At 39.9% G+C, this 19,271-nt stretch overlaps 2 protein-coding genes and 1 long non-coding RNA gene across 3 annotated transcripts; 1 reads left to right on the plus strand and 2 right to left on the minus strand.

Moving 5' to 3' along the window:
* Window positions 1–270: 270 nt before the first annotated feature.
* On the minus strand, window positions 271–12,632 carry LOC118495840. The gene is made up of 2 exons (XR_004898284.1): window positions 12,463–12,632; window positions 271–1,287 (listed from the first exon to the last, which is right to left on the minus strand). It is a non-coding gene; the product is annotated as an uncharacterized LOC118495840 (long non-coding RNA).
* On the minus strand, window positions 274–11,877 carry pcyt1aa (phosphate cytidylyltransferase 1, choline, alpha a). Its single transcript, XM_031281040.2, has 9 exons — window positions 11,551–11,877; window positions 8,789–8,902; window positions 8,021–8,120; window positions 7,667–7,783; window positions 6,992–7,143; window positions 6,716–6,794; window positions 5,468–5,610; window positions 4,808–4,996; window positions 274–2,840 (listed from the first exon to the last, which is right to left on the minus strand). The coding sequence occupies exons 2-9, from the start codon at window positions 8,900–8,902 to the stop codon at window positions 2,607–2,609; spliced, it is 1,128 nt and encodes a 375-aa protein (XP_031136900.1). The 5' UTR covers window positions 11,551–11,877; the 3' UTR covers window positions 274–2,606.
* Window positions 11,937–18,953, plus strand: LOC116037241. The gene is made up of 6 exons (XM_031281042.2): window positions 11,937–12,036; window positions 16,392–16,527; window positions 16,961–17,030; window positions 17,235–17,279; window positions 17,727–17,875; window positions 17,976–18,953. The coding sequence occupies exons 1-6, from the start codon at window positions 12,026–12,028 to the stop codon at window positions 18,645–18,647; spliced, it is 1,083 nt and encodes a 360-aa protein (XP_031136902.1). The 5' UTR covers window positions 11,937–12,025; the 3' UTR covers window positions 18,648–18,953.
* The last annotated feature ends 318 nt before the right edge of the window (window positions 18,954–19,271 follow it).

Here is a 19,271-nt window from a genome sequence, read left to right on the forward strand (position 1 = left end):
CTCTATTGTATCCACCGTTTCCTCTCGATGTCTAAGATGGAGGGGTGTAGGAACAATGGATTTGGGGCGTTGTTGGTTACAGCATGGCTCTGGCTAGTCCGGTTTTCGTCCTGTCCATTCATTTGACAAATATATTGGCTCTCTTTTTTATTTTTCACATTTTTGAAAGGAAACAAAGCTGACTTGAGTGATATAAGCCAAACCTATAGACTATTGGGGTTTAAACTGACTGAAGGAATGAACTCAGAATGAATACTCAACCCAGGAAAATGCTTTGGCCAACATGTTTAATACATTTTTCCTGTCTTGCCCCTTCCTCTGCATCTAGGACAATAAACAAGAATGCCAAACGGTAAAATAACATACGATTTAAAACGCTGTTATCATTTACATTTGCATCTAGTGGCTGTTATTGGGTTGCCACTCGAGTCTTTGCCACCTTGAACTTGTAGACACGCTCTTACTGCGAAGTTCACACTGATTTAAAAGAAACAGATTCCACAAGAATCGTGGCGAGGGTTCCCAAAAAGTAGCTTAGTATCAAAATCACAGCTGGATTTGCTCAGCAAATTAAACCGATTTTGCACTTTAAAAATAGTAACAAGAAGGAACTGTTGAAATCCTTTTGAGTTATTTCCCAACCTTAAAATATGATTTGTACCTACAAGAATGGATGTAGTCTCTGCTGCTGTAGCAAAGATTGCTTTAAACCACAACTACTTTTTGGGAAACCAAGCCTAGAACAGATCAATCTGACATCTGTCAACATTTATATTAGAGTCATCCAACAGTATTGCATTACATCTACAGATCACCTGTGATGTTTCATTTTTAGTTTGTTTTTCAGTTATATAGGAGACAAAAACACATGCTTTACTCACTGGAGATGCAGGATACACACACATACACACACAGAGGCTGGAAAATCTAAAATATTTGACCCAGTTACATTGCTTCAGTGTTGCAACAATGACTGTTCAGAAAAGGAAAAAAATAATGCTCATACTTTGTGCTCATCTGAGGAAACAATCAGTTGAGGGAAGGAGGTAGCTACATAAATGTTGATCTGGAGTTTCAGTGTTACAGAAATCGGAACCCTTCACACCACTATGTGACACAGTACAGTCCAGTCTGCTAAAATACATCTTTAAACTGATGCAGGATGTGTGCACAGACTCAGTTCACTTAAGCGGAAGTCCTGCAGATTGGTGCAAGATGTGGAAAAAAAATAAACCAAAGCCCTAAATGTTTGGGACAGCTTGTATATTTGACCATGTATGTGTGCTACTGATGAGGCCGTATTCATAAAAGTGTGCTTATGACTCCAACTAACTAAAAAGATGTCATTTCTTATGAGAAGTAGGGCATTTAGACAGTGCTCAGGTCTTCTTTGAAATACGGAGACTAAATTCTTTCTATTGTCATTACATGTATCAGGTGAAAACGGATGACTTCCCTACAGGCCTTAGAGATACAGTATCTGCCATTACAAATAAAGAAAAAAAATATATATATAACTTCAGTCTTCCGCTGCTCAAACTGTCAAAGCACTTCTAAACAGAGACGATTAAGATCATAATAGCTACACAGGAAAGGAGAGATAAAATCTACAAAAATAAGTATTTCTACATCAACACAGGTCATCCTTGCAAGACTTTCTTTTGACGCCACAAAGCAGTTGATTCTAGTCTTCCAAAGACTGATTCTCGTCAGCAGACAAAAACATAAAAAAAAAAAAAGCTAATTTATCACTATCGAAGCTGAACCCAGATCTGTCAACAGATGGCGGAAAGAAGACATTTCAAAACGCAGACGTTAAGAGCTTGCACGCACAAACATCACATGCACAGACGCGTAGCCCTAAAGCAGGCAGACAAACTGTGGGTGTTTAGTAGATATATGTCACATGACTCTCAGGTTTCAGCTCACATTTGACATGATCTGGAGTTTCCCTGTTATTTAAAAAGTCAGCTTGTTTTTTCTTGTTAGTATGAGCAAAATATGAACTTCCCCACATGAGTAGATCATTTAAACGTCAAGTTTCCTGACCTGCTCTAAAAAGCCTCCCCCTGGAAATAATCGACAGTGTCTCCACGAGGTCTCAGCTCACCTCTCCCACACCAAACTACACGTGCTGTTCCAGCAAGTGACCAAAAAGCTGCGAGCCCTCCCGCTAAAGCCATGACAAAAAAAAACACAAACGCCCTACCTCACTACAACGCTAAACTTAAGAATACCGTCATAGATGGAAGACGTATTCCTAAGTGACAGTGAGTGACTAATAAACTCAACATCAAAAGTGACTGAGATAAAGGAGACGAATTTTCAAAGAACTCAACAAGTGACTAGTGGTGACTTTGACTGACCGGTACACAAAAACAGAGAGGATAAAATTGCCTAAAATGGTTATAAAAAACTAGAGCTGTGAAGAAACTGGCTGTTACAGTTTACGTGACTCTGAAGGACTAAAAAAAGAAAGTACAATCGTAAACAACAAAAATAAAACATTGGAAGTGGAAGCAGGAGCTGGATGAAAACCACGTTACTCAACAGCTAAGTTAACTGGTAGCGCTGACTGCGGCCCGGCGACGGATTCAAAACGGGCTCTAGTTTTCGTCATCCTCGTCGTCGTCGTCGTCGTCATCGTCGTCCTCGCTGATGAGGTATCCGCGGGCTCCGCTGGGGTGGGGCGGCGACGGAGGCGGGGAGGTCTTGGTGAAGAAGGGGAGACGGAAGGTGGGTGAGGGGGAGCGCTCCTCGCGGGTGGGGCTGCTGTTGGGGCTGTGCCTTGGGCTGATGGCCTGCAGCATGCGGCCCTTCCCTTCCTTCAGCATGTGCTTCTGCGGAGGAGAGATAAGAACATAAAAGGGATCGTCTGTTAATAAATCAACTTAATCAATGATTAACTGGTGCAATCAGTTTAATGCAAGCACGAGACATAAACACGGGATGAGTTACGCAGGGCAAAGGCCTATTTGGTTTGTGATGACCCTTGAATAACTTTTATTAAATTTAGCAACATTATGTAAGCCAGGCTAGCTGTTTTTACCATCTTTATGCTAAGCTGAGCTAAGCTAAGCATCTGCTGGCTGTAGCTTCGTATTTGACCCACGGATAAGAGTGTGGCATCTAACTGCTCATCGAACACTCAGCAATTAAGCAAATAAGGGCCGACAGCAGATTCCACGTAGAAGTGGTGTACATCATCTGGAAGCTGGGAACCTGAAGAATAATCTCCGATGCAGAACTATGTCAAGCTCTACTAGTCAGAAATGTGTAATAAACGTGTTTTCAGCACCTATTCCATTTTGAAATTTTAGAGTGTATACGGGCTTAGAACATTATATATATATATATATATATATATATATATATATATATATATATATATATATATATATATAGTATACGATGGCCATCCACATGCTCCATTATGTCTCATAAGTAGGATTGGGCATCGAGAACCGACTCCTACTTGGAATCGTTTCAAAAATTACGATTCCAGTGGAATCGTTTCTTTATTGGAATCGTTGAGAGGATTTGGTTTCAAATCCGATCATCGCTTCCCGATATAACATGCGCAAGTTTTGGTTTCCGAAGCGGCCAGGCGCTTGTTGTGTTGCAGCCTTGGAGCGCAGTAAACAGCGCTCTAGTCTGGCTTTATTTTACATTGAAAATAAGGCAAACGGCAAACTACAACTGAATCAAAATAAAACTTTCCTCTTATTTGTGAAAATAGGCATGTGACCCGTTTCAACTCCACTCCGAGAATCGATAAGAACCGGAATCCAAAGGAAGAATCGCAATTGGAATCAGAATTGTTCAAATCCAAACGATGCCCAACCCTACTCGTGTAGCAGTGTTTGGGTTGATACCATTCATGACACAGATCAAGTGCAATATTTAACCACTCAAGAATTGATAAAAACGGTCAGAAAACCCTCCAAAATACCTTAAGACACTAAGGTGTCTCAGGTGTGCCTTGGTAGGTAATTACATGTTTGTTATTGTTATTACACGTTTGTCACTAAGTGAAATGTTTTCTGAGTGGCGTGTGTCATAGATCAGTGTTTCTCAAAGGGGGGGTACTAGAGGATGGATACCCGAACCGAGCCGGGCCGGGTTCGGACAGATATTTAGAAAGGATGTTCGGGTTCGGGTCGGGCTCGGTCACATCAGTGCGATAAGCCATTGAACATTTTAAATTTACAAAAGCCTGTCATGTAGGTGCGCGCCTGTGTTAACGTGCGCTTGTTGCCCCGTGTGCACTGATGCGCTCATCTGTTGACATTTCTGAATGCCTTCCTACAAACGTACATGTGTCATTAGTATGAGAAAACAAATGAGATTTTAACTGTGTCGGGCTCAGTTACTGCTCTGTCGGACGCGGGCCGGGCTCGGACAGAAAAATGCGGCCGATCCGCACTCTAAGGGGTACGCGTACCCCTAGGGGTACTTTTGGGGTACTGCATGGAGTATGTGAGATATTTTTTTCAGTCATGCACAATTCCTAAAATAACGATACACTAAAATTAGTGAATTGATTTAGTGATTCTAAACATTTGAAATGCAGAATTTAGTGGGGGGGTTTTTTTTAAGTTACAACACTGTTGTTTAGACACTGATGGCTAGCACTGTATTGTGCCTCTTTAAATAGCAAGGTTTCTTTCTTCTACCAAAAATGTTTTGTGCTGGTCAGGGGGGTACTTGGATGAAAAGAAAATTCAAAAGGGGGGTACATTATTGTTAAACATTTGAGAAAACACTGTCATAGATAGTCATGCTGCCTGATTAAAGACATCCTCACCAGAGCTCCCTCGGGGCCGAACATCTGCAGGAAGTTGCCAATGAACTCCCTGGATTTCTCCTCCCATTTCTGGATGAGGTCGATGCTCTTCTCCTCCACCTTCTGGACAAACTCTTTGCTCTTCTCCTCCACGTCACGGACCTTTCTCTTCACCTTGTCCACGCGCTCCTGCAGGTGGTACTTCTTCTCCTGATAAAGAGTGGGGACAACAAACAGGTTAGAAAAGAAGACGAGGTGCGTAACTGACCCTAGAGCTGGGCAATATATCGATATTATATTGATATCGTGATATGAGACTAGATATCGTCTTAGATTTCGGATATCGTAATATCGTAATTTGGCATATGTTTCCTGGTTTTAAAGCATTACAGTAAAGTCATTTTCTGAACTTGCCAGACTGTTGTAACTGTTCTGTTATTTGTCTTTACCCACTTAGTCATTATATCCACATTACTGAGGATTATTTATCAAAAAATGTCATTGTGTAAATATTTTGTGAAAGCACCAACAGTCAACACTACAAAATCGTTGCTTTATTGACATCGAGGTATTTGGTCAAAAATATCGTGATATTAGATTTTCTCCATATCGCCCAGCTCTAACTGACCTCGCAAACAACTGCCGACACTCACACAGTTGCTCCAAAGCTAAGTTTCGTACATTAATGAAGCTGACGTTGAGTTCCTTGGCTGTGTATCCTCTCTGCAGGTTGCGTCTGACGTACACGTCATAGTCCCGGACTATGCGTGTGATGATGTCAGAGGTGGAGATGCCCTCGGTTCGCTGGGTGGGAGCGAACATACCTGTGGAGGGCAGAGGGGGGATGAAAAGGTCAGTAGTCACCGGATAGAGATGTATGAATAGTTAGCCCTTCCATTATATGATTGACTACGTTTACACGCACGTAATATTCCGGTTTTTGCCCTTATTCCGAAAAAGACAATATTCCGACTAAGCTGTTTACATGGCTAATGAAAGTGAATATTCCAATATTATTCCCATTTACATGAAGCCGAGCAAAATAGGATTTTTTTCAATGGTTTTCCAGCGATGGCGGACTTGTTGGAGCATGCAAACCCAGCCTCCCTCTTTCATTCCTTTAACCAGTTTCTTGAAAAGGTCGGCGTCGTGATGTTTGTGCACATCCAAAAACCTGTTGATATCCAAGTCTTTCATTATGTTTAAAAATAGCTGTGTTTCTCCTTCTTATCCCAGCCCTGCAAACTGTCGGCTGGTTGGTTTGTGTACAGCAACCATGGCAACGCACAGAGCGGACCGTAAGCCGTAAACGGGCAAGAGGCCGTAAACTGTCACAAACTGCCGTAAAACCCCAGATTGAGACGCATATTCCGAATGCGCCGTATACATGTCCAAAGAATGCGTCTAAAACCCAAATAATACCAGCATATCCCACGTCTAAATCAGAAAATGCTGAATTCGGAAAAAGGCCTTATTAGGAATATCCAAATGGAATATGCCGTTTACATGACCTGTATTAAATTTGGAATATTATCATATTCGGGAAGAATAGTGGAATATTAGTGTGCATGTAAACGTACTCAGTGTGTGTACGTGTGTCTGCATGCATTGGTTTATGTTCTTAATACTGCACAAGGTTTGTGCAAACTATTACGTGTGGACACAATACACATTTGGGAGGATACATCATTAGTACGACTATATACTGTACTATATTCCACTGACCAATGTTCCATTTTATTTAAAGTTACATAACAATAAAACATGGGATCAAAATATTTTTATATACAGTATATATATATATATATTTATAGTTTAACATTCAGTACTTTACACTACCATATGTGCATTGGAAGCAGTAGTAAATAGTGAAGTGTATCCTGTATCCTTGAGTACCACCCCACCACTCTTGGTTCCTTTGCCACTCACCAGCTTCCTTGATGTGCTTGTACACATCATCACTGCCTGCTGAGGAGTATGGGATGTCGTCGTGGGCCACAAAGTCAATCTGAAGAGGTCATTCCAACACACATCAACACACAGTAGATTCACATCTACAGATTGTACAAAAAAAACCTCCTTCTTTTAAGATTATTTGATTTGCTCAACAGTTCTTGGTCTCTCAAACTCAAGATTTCAATGAATAGACCAGACAGTTATCTCTGAATATGTTGGTTTGTGTGTTTCTCAGTTTCATCCACTCACGCGATGTTTTATGAGGAACTCTGGCGTCAGCGTCCAGGGAGCGTTTCGCACCACTTCGTCCACGTAGCGACAGTGACTGATGGCGTCGTATCGCTCATCCTCATTCATCACTGTGAAGCCCTTGTATTTGTGGGTCAAGTCATCACTGCACACTTTGAATGGTTAAAAGAAATAATACAGGAATTATTGTTTGGAATGCCTTAAAAAAATGATTTCAATTCGAAACTAAACATTTGAGTAAAGAATGAAGTTAAAGCTGGTTAACACAAAAATGTATTGACGTGCTGGCGAGAGGGAAAGCTCTCTGACCTATTGTTACTTCAGCTTACTATTTTTACTGTATTGCAATGAAAAAGAGCTCTGTTTATCCTTCCCATTTTTATAAGAGAGACATAAAACAGTATATAAACAGTCACAAGAAGCAGGTGGTGGACGACACTCATAAGATGTATAAAATAGACCTACAGATGAAGCCACCTAGGGCGCCCGGATAGCTCAGTTGGTAGAGCGGGCGCCCATACATAGAGGTTTACTCCTCGACGCAGCGGGCCAGGGTTCGACTCCGACCTGTGGCCCTTTGCTGCATGTCATTCCCCCCTCTCCCTCCTCTTTCATTTCTTCAGCTGTCCTGTCAATAAAGGCCTAAAAATGCCCAAAAAATAATCACAGACTTACCTCCTACGATGAGGTGTGTATTTGGGAAGAGGCATTTAGCCTGCATGAGTGCCCTGGCGTGACCTGAGTGGAAAACGTCAAAGATGCCGTCTGCATACACCCGCACCGGTCTGTTAGCTGAACAAAAAGAGACAAGACATTAAGAGAAAGAAAGATTGATTTATTGTGTACAGAGGGGATCTAAAATGTACTTGTTTGTTCACATGTACAGTATGACTGTACTCAAGATTGAGAGGAAATGTACTGATATACGTAAAAAGTTGAGAGGTTTCATGAGACCAAGAGGCATCAATCCGACCATGAAATTGTCACAGAAAGATACCTCAACTGACAGATTGAAAGAATCAGACTCACGATGTGTTCCCCTCTTAGCCTCCTCCATGCTGACTCTTTCATAGGGTTTATCATCGGCTGGCACCAGCTCATCTGCAAAAGGTGCAGGGTGCTTCAATCCCTAAAAAGACCCAATGGCGACAAAAGTGAAAGATTTCAGTGATCAAGGAAGTTTTCTATTTATTCACACAAAAAGTATAGCTGGACACCATAGTGAATACATCTTACTTCCCTGGTTGGATAAAGTTAACCCTTGTGTTGACTTCGGGTCACATTGACCCGTTTTAAATTTTTGTTTTATATCAGAAAATATGGGATGTAGACGCGCTGAAAATGTGTAGAAGAAAAATTAAAAAATGTAAAACGTTAGAAAAAGCAAAAACAAACTGTGAAAAAAAAGGTGGGTGAAGACTGACGGGAAGACAACACAAGGGTTAAATTATCACGCTCTAATTTTGTAATATTCCTTCCTGAAACGATCCGATGTGGAAGTCAAGGGTGTTGCTGTTGTGGTGACACAACTGATGACATTTGTTTAAGCTAACTTCTCATCAGCAAACATAAAGTCTGACACATGACACAGGAGATAACTGAAAATAAGTTTAAAAAAAATGCTTTGCATGATTACGGTGAATACTGTTGGACATTAAGTTCGACCTTTTCATCCTTCTAACTGTAAACCATGCACATACATGTATATAAAACCACCAGAGTGGCTTGCACATGCAGAGAGCCTGTAGAAACTGCTGGAGAGACCCGCATGAAGGCCAAAGAAACCAGCTGACTCACCACAGTACATCTGGGGATTTTCCCGAGCTTCTCTCCCTCCTCGGTCTCCCGACTGGAGCCCTCTCTTCTCCTCTTTCTGGACAGCAGCAGCCCGCTGGAGCTTTGGGCCTCCATCTGGGTCAAACGCCAAGACAAACGGAATTAACGACACCATACCACACTTACACTATTACACTGCTTTGCCGTTTCCTAGTATGAGTGAAAAAGGGACACAGATGCAGACACTCCGTTTTACTCTGTATAATGTGCCCACGTTTTGAAAAGTATGTTACATAATTATGGTAACGATACTGTATTATAGCATACAGTACTGTAAATCTAGACAGCAGTGAAGGTTATGAGAGGTCACATATTCTGAGTCAACTTTGACACAGTAACGGGGGCCAAACACAGTATGTGCCTTCGGCTCAACCAACAGGAAGCATTGGATCAAAAATAGCAGATTTCACAGAGACATATCTGAAGGTCAACGGAGATGAAAATAAGCCCACCTGTTTCAACAAAGAACAGTTTTGTTCCGAAACATACAGGAAACTATCCACGTCCAGCCTGCTGTTATTTCCCAAAAATAAAACGGTGACTAAGAGTAAGTTCACGAGGCATCAGGGGATCCAGCCCTGCTTCAGAGTCAGCAGTCCACCACAAGTGGGGGCAAGTTTATATTAGATGTGGACTGATTTCAGCTGACTATAATATTCTGTACATGACAGCCAGCTGGGAGACTTCCAGTGTTTAAACTTAAAAAAATATTTAAAAGTTTAAAAAAAAAAAAAAAAGTTATTTATAGGATTTTAACAGATTACTTATTATAAGTAAGGCCTGAAAATAAAAATAACTAATCACTTTGCTCATTGCTTGATCTGCTGATTATTCTCAATTCATCTATTCATTGTTGTGTCTATGAAACATTAGAGAAGAGTAAAACATAGCCCAAGGTTAACATCTTGACATATCTTGTTTTGTCCAAACACTCAAAAACCCAACAATATTCTATTTTATAATATAGAAAACAAAGAAAAGCATTAACTTCTCACACTGTAGAAGCTGGAACCATCACATTAGTTAGTGATTTGGGCTTAAAAAAACACTTTATGATTAATCAATTATCCAAATAGTTGCAATGCAGAACGAAATAAACCTGGAAGAGTCTAAGTTGAAGGATCAGGTGTCTGAAAAGAGTCCATAACTCTACTCTCTTGGAATTTTAACACCACATTAAGTTCTCTAAACAGAGTTTCAAACACCTTTAAAAATCCCACCCACAATGATAATATGACATCCACCCTGTCTGTCTTTATTTAGTGGAACAACAGAAAACTACACTGCTGATATCCTATTACAAGGGTTCCTGTGTTATGGGCAAAGGCTCTGCCCCATTCCACACATTCCAACACGCCAACAAAAATGAAGCCACGGGTCACTGAAGAATGGATTTATTATTTTTGAAATGTCTAGCCTTGTCACTTCTTTCGCTTGCTATTACGTCTTAACAAGTCATGGCTGGACTGTTTGCTGCTGTGTCTGTTATGAAAGTGTGACTCAGTACAACGGACGTTGCAGTGCAGGATCCTGGTGGTGATAGCTACCTGATCCAACACTGGGCTCTTGCACAAGCAAGCCTCTGCAACAGCTTTGGTAACAGCTGAGCTCTGAGAGTGAGAAGCCCTGCAGGGCTCTCACACACTGAAAGAGGAGATTCACATGAACGGCACGTCATCATAACTGAAATAGGCTGCTATTATAAGAAAGTAACAAAAGGACAGTGCCAAGTCTTGTTTAACTAGATGCTTTGTAACCGAGGTCCATGATAGCCCCTGCAACCTTGCTTAAGTAAGACAATGCATCTTAAAAAAAAAAAAAAAAAAAAAAAAAAAAAAAAAAATCAGATTTTTTAAGTGTGAACAAGACTTATATTTAGAGCAGTTACCAGTATTCAGGGCTGTCACGAACACAGATTTGCATTACTGATTAATCTGTATCTATCTATACTACTACTATATAAGTAGTGAAAAATGCCCATAACAATTTACAAGAGGACAGGGTAAAGTTTTCAAATTGCTTCTTTACTACAACCAATTCCCAAATCCCAAAAGATAGCTAGTCTATTTACAATCATATAAAAGCAAATCATAACATTTGAGAAGCTGGGACCAGAAAATGATTTAAATGTCGCATGATAAAAGACTTATTATTATTATTATTATTATTATTATTATTATTATTACTACATGATTAGTGATGAGAGAAAATACTACTACTAATTGTTTCGGCCGTAGAGTACTTAACGTTACTGACACTGTTATTGTACTTTCAGTAAAGTTAAAATGCAGAAATCAAATGTCCATTTTGCTGAGGTCAATGGAATGCTGTCCCTGGACCACACTTTGAGAACCAAAGTCATCAACTGCATTTCACACAATGTTCCCGATGTCTGCTATTTCGCTTATTTTAATGTCACTTAAAAAACGTCACGTAGACATGCCAAACGTTAACCTGAGTTAGCACAATACGCATACGCATTCTTGCACTAATGCCATATACGCATACGCATTCTTGCACTAATGCCATAAGTTATTAAACCAGTGACTAAATCGGCTGACAGAGGAGTTGTACTGGTGACTGGCTGTGCAGCCCAATTGTCAAATCCTGGCTTACTGGACGCTTTCGCCTCTGGCGAAAATCTTTAAAATCAATATGCTAACTACCCCAGATATTAATGTTAGCTAACGCTTGACAGTTTATTTAAGTTTCTGCTTACTTACTGTTTAGTCTTTTGTCCGGAATGCTGCTTTGCAGCAGTGGGCGGCTTCCTAGCCTCGTAATGCCAGCAGGCTAGATAGCTAACGCTGCTAGCTACCGTCTAATTCTAGCTAGCAAGCTAGCTGTAAAGCTGGTTGGCTTGTTAGCTAACTTTAGCAGTTAGCTTGCTGGTTAGCTGATACCAGCAACAACGGTAATTACGAACAACCCTGTGAGTCCGACGCCCTCCTGGAGCTCGCTGTGTTGCTGACCGAAAAGTGCAACTACCAGAAGGAAAGACAGATTATCAGCAGTGACAGCTTGTACTACAATGCTGACAGGTCAACAACCCAGGAACTACAAAACTTTGATAGGAATTAATTAGTCGGACATTTCCGGTGTTGTACCGTGTTGCCACCTAGTGGAGAGTACACGACATGGTTGTATAAAGAGTAACGTTATACGGCAAAAGGACACTTCAGTTGATAATTTCCACAAATGCTACCAAGGTAATTATGTTGTGTGTGTGTGTGTGTGTGTGTGTGTGTGTGTGTGTGTGTGTGTGTGTGTGTGTGTGTGTATGTGTATGTGTATATACAGAGCCGTTACAGCATTTTTAAATCATTTTATTTTTTACATTATTCCCATAGACTGTATATTAATTATTCCACATTCATTATATTATTTACTATTTATTTTTATTATTATTTATTATTATTATTATTTATTTTTATTATTTTATAAATGGTTGTGTAGTGTAGGCTAATTGTATAGTTTGTGTAAAATCCACCATTGTTGAGACAACTTCAACCTCAATTTATTTATAGGATCAAAAAATAACTCGAGTTATCTCGAGACACTTTACAGATAGAGTAGGTCTAGACCACACTATAATTTACAAAGCCCCAGCAATTCTATGCTATGCTGATGTATACTTAAAGCTATAGTGCGTAGTTTCTGTCTTCCCCATGAGGAATTGTAAGTAATGATAACAACACTGGGTGGTCCACATGATACAAGCCTTCCGTGATCGCGCACGCGCCCCCACCCCTCCTCCAAGCAGTTGCTAGTAGCCGAGGAGGACACGGAGGATTAAAAAAAACATGATGGACCCTTCAGAAGAGGTCATTATCTTCACTCGAGTTTCTGCGCTGGAAAGTCACCAGACGACACAATCTTCTGAACATAGTCATACTGAGAAACATACTGATTTAACTGAGAGTAGTTGTCTGGAGCTGATAGTCTGAATTAGCCATCTTTGCATATTTGGTCCATAAATTCAGAGAGAGTTGTGTGGAGCTGATAGTCTGAATTAGCTTTGTAGCAGCTCATTTGGCAATGGTTGGAATGTAACGGACGTTCATTAATATCAAAAAGTTACGCACTAAAGCTTTAATGTACTGCCACGTTAAGTTGTAGAATTGTTCTTTGGCCACTTGGGGGCAGCAAACATCCAGTTTAACAACGGCACTCATATAAAGTTCAGGTATATTGATATAAGAGCTGTAACGAGAGCAAATAGAGAAATTACCAAATGTGATTTTGCTTTTAATTTAGTTAAATAATGAATGTCTTTTTACTGTTTCATATATTACTATAACATTAAAACACTGGCCACTTTTCTGAAGAATGAGTATTTTTGATACTTTAAGTAGCTCTTGCTGATAATACTTACATAATGTAGTGTAATTTTATTTATACAGGGACAGTGTACAAATAAACATTAAAATTTTATAAAAACAAAGAGAGATGCATTGCACCAGGTTGTAGCACACTTGCTATTTAGATAGATAGATAGATAGATAGATAGATAGATAGATAGATAGATAGATAGATAGATAGATAGATAGATAGATAGATAGATAGATAGTCAGATAGATAGATAGATATATAGTCAGATAGATAGATAGATAGATAGATAGATAGATAGCACTTCATTGTCCGTGAACATGGAAATTTGTCTTGCAATACAAGCTCCAACAATGACAACACCTGCCGTATAGTCCCTGGGCAGGTAGGTAAAACAATAAATATTCAAAACAAAATATCAGATCATGCAATTTTACAGACATTAGCATTCACATTCACACCTAATTATAATAATTCACATGCAAAAAGTTGCAGCAATAACATTTTCATGGGCTCAGTCATTTCCACATCCTAAAACCAGTCCCTCACCCCTTCCCATTCACACATATGTGCAAAGTATAGTGTAATAAAATCTCATAGGAACAAAGCTGCTCAATCAAAATCCTAACCCCACTTCTTCCACCACTGATGGAAAGTGTGGTTGACATGTGGCATATAGCTGAGGATAAGCTCAGGCTTATACCAGTGCTAAACCTTGTCTGGCCCTATATACCAGTACCACCTTAGAGCCAGCTGCCATCAGCTGAGAGAAGGCTATATCATGGCCCATACACAATCCTGCTCTGGCAGCCGCATCTTCACCACCCACAGATCATCATTCTTGTGTGGGCTGAGTAAAAGAAGTGGATTATGTGGGCCGTCACTGGCCCAGACCAAATTTGCTACTTGGGTTCTTTTCAGCCCATTTGACTCCGCAAATTTTCTTCTGCAGCAAGCAAGAGAGACGTTTCATCTGAACATCTGCAATGTTACATACTTTTACAACAGAAAAACAAAGCACCACCCTTTAACATGCATAGTGGTAATCTGGCCCAAGCACAGAGGTTAGCATAGCTGTGGAATGAATGGTATAGAGCTAAAAACATTACTCTTGAGCTGATCCTCTTGTGTCCTGCAGAGAGCTCCAGGACAAGGTGTAATTTCACTTGAAGATCAGAGGGCCACAAGTTACGATAATTGATACCCTGAGGGTGGTGTTAAAGTTGTGCAACAAAATCTGCTGTACATTGCAGTAATGCAGATATTCTGTGAGATATTCTTCATTATTGCTTTGACTTAAAATAAAAAGTAATAGAGCGATAAGGTGATTCACTGCTATTAAGAAGTGTTTAATGCCACCAAGGAGAATGATTTTCGGGTCGCGGGTAATCATCTCTTAAAAGGTGTGTTTTAATATAGTGTAACTAACAGCCTGGATGTAACATATTTACATTTTTCCATCTCAAAACAATGGAGATATGATTTAGAATCTCATTCAACATTGTAAACCTTTTATAACATGTACTGTTTTGTCATTTTTAAAAATATTGCAGCATGATATCTCATTCTTCAGGGAGTTTATCTCTTCAATTTACTGTCAAACTGCCACAAGGCTTATCCAGATTCACTGTATCCATTGGTAACAAGTACTAAACTAATGGCTCAATTTGTTTATTAAATATTGCCAATATATAGAAGTTATAAACAAGTGCTACTCTGACAAGCCTGCAAAAAATAATAAAAAATAATGTCAGATTGATGTGAGTAATCTGTAATCTGCATTACATGTTGTTTTTTGCCCTACTTACACCTTCTGTAAAACAGGTTGATTTATTTTGTGAGGCGGCTGTGTGTCTCACCGTACAGGTAAAATAAATGTATATCATTTTAAAGTAACAGGTGCCTTACCCTTCCATTTTTGTCATGTGTTACAGCAATTACAGTATGATGTTCACCATTAGCCACCTGGCAGAGCCCCTATAGACTCCCAGGCTCCTTCTTGCACTCTTTGAACACAACTTTACCTGCTGGTTTGAAGGATAGAATTTCCTTCACTGTTGAAATGACAAACACTGAGCAGGCCGTGCAATCCCTGAGGAAAATGAAAATGAAGAAAGTCAAAAGATGACTTGAACATGTAATAAAATCAGTGTGCTAAAATATAGGACCTGGCTGAGCTGGGATAGGCATTTGGCTTTCGATTCTGACAAAACACCTCCACTGCGTGTTCTAGCCAGTGGAGCAGCTGAAACAAACGAACACACGCGCACGCACACACACACACACACACACACACACACACACACACACACACAATACATTTGACTCTAATGGATTACATCATATATCATCAATTAGTACCATCAGTAATCCGAGTTCACACTTGAAATGTGTAGTTGTTTGTATAACATGGCCCCACCACATTATATTCTGGATCACACTGGTATCCCTTTTTTTTAAGATTCCAAACATTTTAATATTTTTTGTTTTTGTCTTGATTGTGAAAATCAGTTTCCCAACATTTTGTCTCCAATTGAGACAGGAAGGAGACAGAGTATAATACAAGGGAAAAGAGCTTTTGGTCGGAAATAATAATAATAATACAATTTCAAAATGTATTTGTGTAATGTATGTGTATTTTTAATATCTATGGCATTTAGAAATATGTGTAAAACAAAACAAAAAGGCATTTTGAAGTCTCTAAACAGCAATTTCCCAGGCTGTGTTACAGTGACTTGGTGTTTGGACAAGCTAGCCCATAATTCCTGCATATTTCTAGGGGATTTAAACAGCAGTTGACTTGGCTCACCCTCTATTTTTTGACTGCCCAAGACCAAAGTTAAAAGGACATATCCAGCTGTTTTGGGACAGAGGGCTAATTTTTTTACCTTCCAGGCATGTTTTGTCAAGAATTAGGTTGCATGTACGCCATCTTTGCATATTTGGTCCATAAATTCAGGAGAAATTCAGAACATGTTGTTTGTTTGGCAGCTATAGATTTAGAAGGACATAGTGTTTTTAAATTGCATACATGCTACCTTCACTGATGGCTTCATCCAGGACTAAGACCCCATAGAAAGAGCTGAGAAACTGGACTGCATGTGCACCCAGAAGGTGACCTGCTGTTACAGGGCTGTTCCTTGTGGCTTTACAAGGAGTCCCATTTTGTTTGAAGTCGGTCTTTTACTGCTTGTTCATGCTCAGTGTGCTAATGAGCTCGTCCACGTCTCACCAGAAAATGCATGAGGGGTGGAGTCAGGCCTGCTTGCAGCTCAGTGGCCAATGGAAAGGCCCCAGTATTAACAGCAGTATTTATGAACAGTTATGTTGTGCAGCAGATTAGAACAGGTCTGGGTGAGATGCAACAACAGGTGAGCAGGTTTCTTTTTCACTCTAGTAGCTTAGCCAAGTTTAAAAGTAGAACTGTACAAATAAGGCAACCCTTGCTTTGCATTGCTTATGTTGTGTAGAAAATTCCACGAAGAAGAATTTTGAAATTGTTATAAATGAATATCAGACATGAAATCATGGAAGGTCCAGTGGCAACTTCACAGGAAATGTAATCTTATTGGCAGGTGATTTGTTTCTATTCAGGTAGTTTTTGCTTTGCCAGCAATATCTTCATATAGTGCTTAATGTCTGTGATACTTTTGAGTGTACCTGCATATTTATTTATTTTTTTTAACCTTTTTTGTGCTTTCAATATGCATTTACTTGCATATACTTGTTTAATAGGCTTTTATGAATAACAGCAGCGATGTAAGGCAGAATGCTAAATAATGAAGGTTGTGTGTGATATTGCAGTTGCAGATGTCGAGGATGATTTCCCAGGTGTCCCTGTTGAGGGCACTATGCTACGTGCTGTTAATGCCAGGTTTGTCTAAGTAAAATGAATGAAATTCTTATTCCATCTGACCTTTGGGAGAACCAATAACCAATAAAATAAAAAGTTAAAATGACAATTGTAGCTCTTGACAGCACTGTTGACATAGTCACAAGTTGTCTCTTTTAGTTGCTGTGTAATGCTTTGCAGAGTGAAGTGTTTGGGATGTCTAATATATTCTCTGCCTCCCTCCAGGTTTGCTAGAAGCAACATCTCTGATGAAAGTAAAGAATCCTGGAGGTATTTAATCTGCCACCTTCTTGCAGATTGTAATCACACGATACAAATGTATATTTAAGTTATGATTTAAGAGCTAAATACTGTACTTAATGTATAAGTGAATGTATTTCAAGACATAAAAGTAGTACATTAAATTGCAGCTGTTTCTGGAAAAACACTGGCACTCTGCTTTTAAGACTATTATAGCTGGCACTAACTTTCTTCATACAAATAATAGTTATCCTGTTAACGTTTTAATTATCAATAATACTGGTACTTATCGTTCTATGAGACTTTAAATGCTAATCCTGCTAATCTTAAAAATAAAAATAAATTGTTTCCCCCTTATAATTCTTGACCAGGACTTCCTGGAAGAACAGTTCTAATCTCTAAGTACAATGTTACCTGGGTTATGGCTAAATAACGGATAAGTAAAATAAAAATGACTTATTCTGTGTTCTTCCACAGGAAATCCAGTCAACATTGGCTTTGCTCAGGCACATAATTTCTTGACTAATTCTCGACCTAAGAGGAACATTGACCCAAAGTGGTACAGAGGCACTCCTGATTTCCAGTCCTACTACCGATACTACAACAGTATTGGGCACATTGAAGGGGTAAGTTGAGGTTGATTGGAGATTCTGACGTGTGTGATTCTTCTTGGATTATTCAGCCAAAAAAAATCATTTTCTATGATATGTTTTTGTGTTTTATCAGCTCTACGAGATCGACAGGATCAGGATGTTGTATCAGCAGATGCGTCACTTGGAGTTGACCTATGGCCCAGATGCCTCCAGTTACCAAAGTGTCATGGGTGTACTGACTACAACCGCAGCACCATCTACTACCACTCAGCCTCCTCCCCCTCCCACCACCCCTGCTCCTACACCAGACCCTCTGGAGAAAGCTCAGAGAGTCTATCTGTGTAACCCCAAAGATCCGCTGTGCAAACCTCAGATCGTCTACCTGCCAACAGGGGCTGTTCCAGTACTGTGTGACCCACGAGTCAACCCCGCCTGCAGGCCCAAAACAAGGGAGGAGATAAAAGCTGCTGCTGCTCTTCCCCAACTACCCCCGGCTCCTCCCGCTCCCAAAAAGTCTGTCCCAGTCCCCCCTCCTGCTATCACTGTCAAAGCTATGGAGTACGACTGTGACCCATACTGGGACCCTGACTGCCTCATCGATCACCCTCCCCGCCCCATCCAGGAAACTACCGCACCAGAGGCCCCCACTGAAGAGAAAGTAGAGAAAGAGGAAGTAGCAAAAGCCAAAGAAAGTGTCCCTGAAGCACCAGCCACCCAGAAAGCCCCTTACTTTGACCCTTATGATTTCACACGTGACCTGTATGACCCCTTTCGTTATGCCGATCCAGCTCCCGAACCAGAGTAAAAAGAAATGATAATCCTTCTATGCAGCATAAGACTACAAAATGAAATCACAAGACCAAAACCAAGACAGGACTGTGAGCAAATCCACGTTAAAAAACAAAGGGTACAATTCAAATCATGCAAATGATGCAATGTTGTACAGGACAGACAGTAGACAATGCTTTTACAGTATGCTCGGTTTTTCCACTTTGACTCATCTTTTCCATGGGTGTTCATAAGAAATGCACAAAAACTTTTGTATTGAATAAAATCAATAGAAAAAGAACAAAAATGGATTGACTACTGGTAATAAATATGTGTGAATTTATATTTTATTTTAGTGTGTTATTATTTGCATGGGTTTGAAAACAAAATGCACTTTATTCCCCTGCTAACATTTGATTGCCCCCCCACCCACATATCTGAGAGTTATAGTTGGTAGTAACTTTGGAGATTAAGATTTTTCTTGAAATACATATGATCAGTTAATAAAATCGGAAGACATATTTGAAACAACCAAACACTACTTTATAAAGTGGCTAAAATTGGCTCCATTACAGGAAGCTGCCACATTAAAATAGCTCCTTAGTGTTAACACATCAGTAATAATTATCCTGTAGTATAATCATTCCACACTCTGGAATTG

The sequence above is a fragment of the Sander lucioperca genome, chromosome 9 (assembly GCF_008315115.2).
Source record: "Sander lucioperca isolate FBNREF2018 chromosome 9, SLUC_FBN_1.2, whole genome shotgun sequence".
Classification (NCBI taxonomy): Eukaryota; Metazoa; Chordata; class Actinopteri; order Perciformes; family Percidae; genus Sander; species Sander lucioperca.

Excerpts from the sequence above, each read along its gene's own strand:
- pcyt1aa (XM_031281040.2), bottom strand. The coding sequence starts at position 8,902 with ATGGAGGCCCAAAGCTCCAGCGGGCTGCTGCTGTCCAGAAAGAGGAGA. Across the intron at positions 6,795-6,991 it reads AGTTCCTCATAAAACATCGC|ATTGACTTTGTGGCCCACGA; the intron begins GTGAGTGGATGA and ends TGACCTCTTCAG. Across the intron at positions 2,841-4,807 it reads TCGGCCCCGAGGGAGCTCTG|AAGCACATGCTGAAGGAAGG; the intron begins GTGAGGATGTCT and ends TCTCCTCCGCAG.
- LOC116037241 (XM_031281042.2), top strand. Across the intron at positions 16,528-16,960 it reads TGGGTGAGATGCAACAACAG|TTGCAGATGTCGAGGATGAT; the intron begins GTGAGCAGGTTT and ends GTGATATTGCAG. Across the intron at positions 17,876-17,975 it reads GTATTGGGCACATTGAAGGG|CTCTACGAGATCGACAGGAT; the intron begins GTAAGTTGAGGT and ends GTGTTTTATCAG.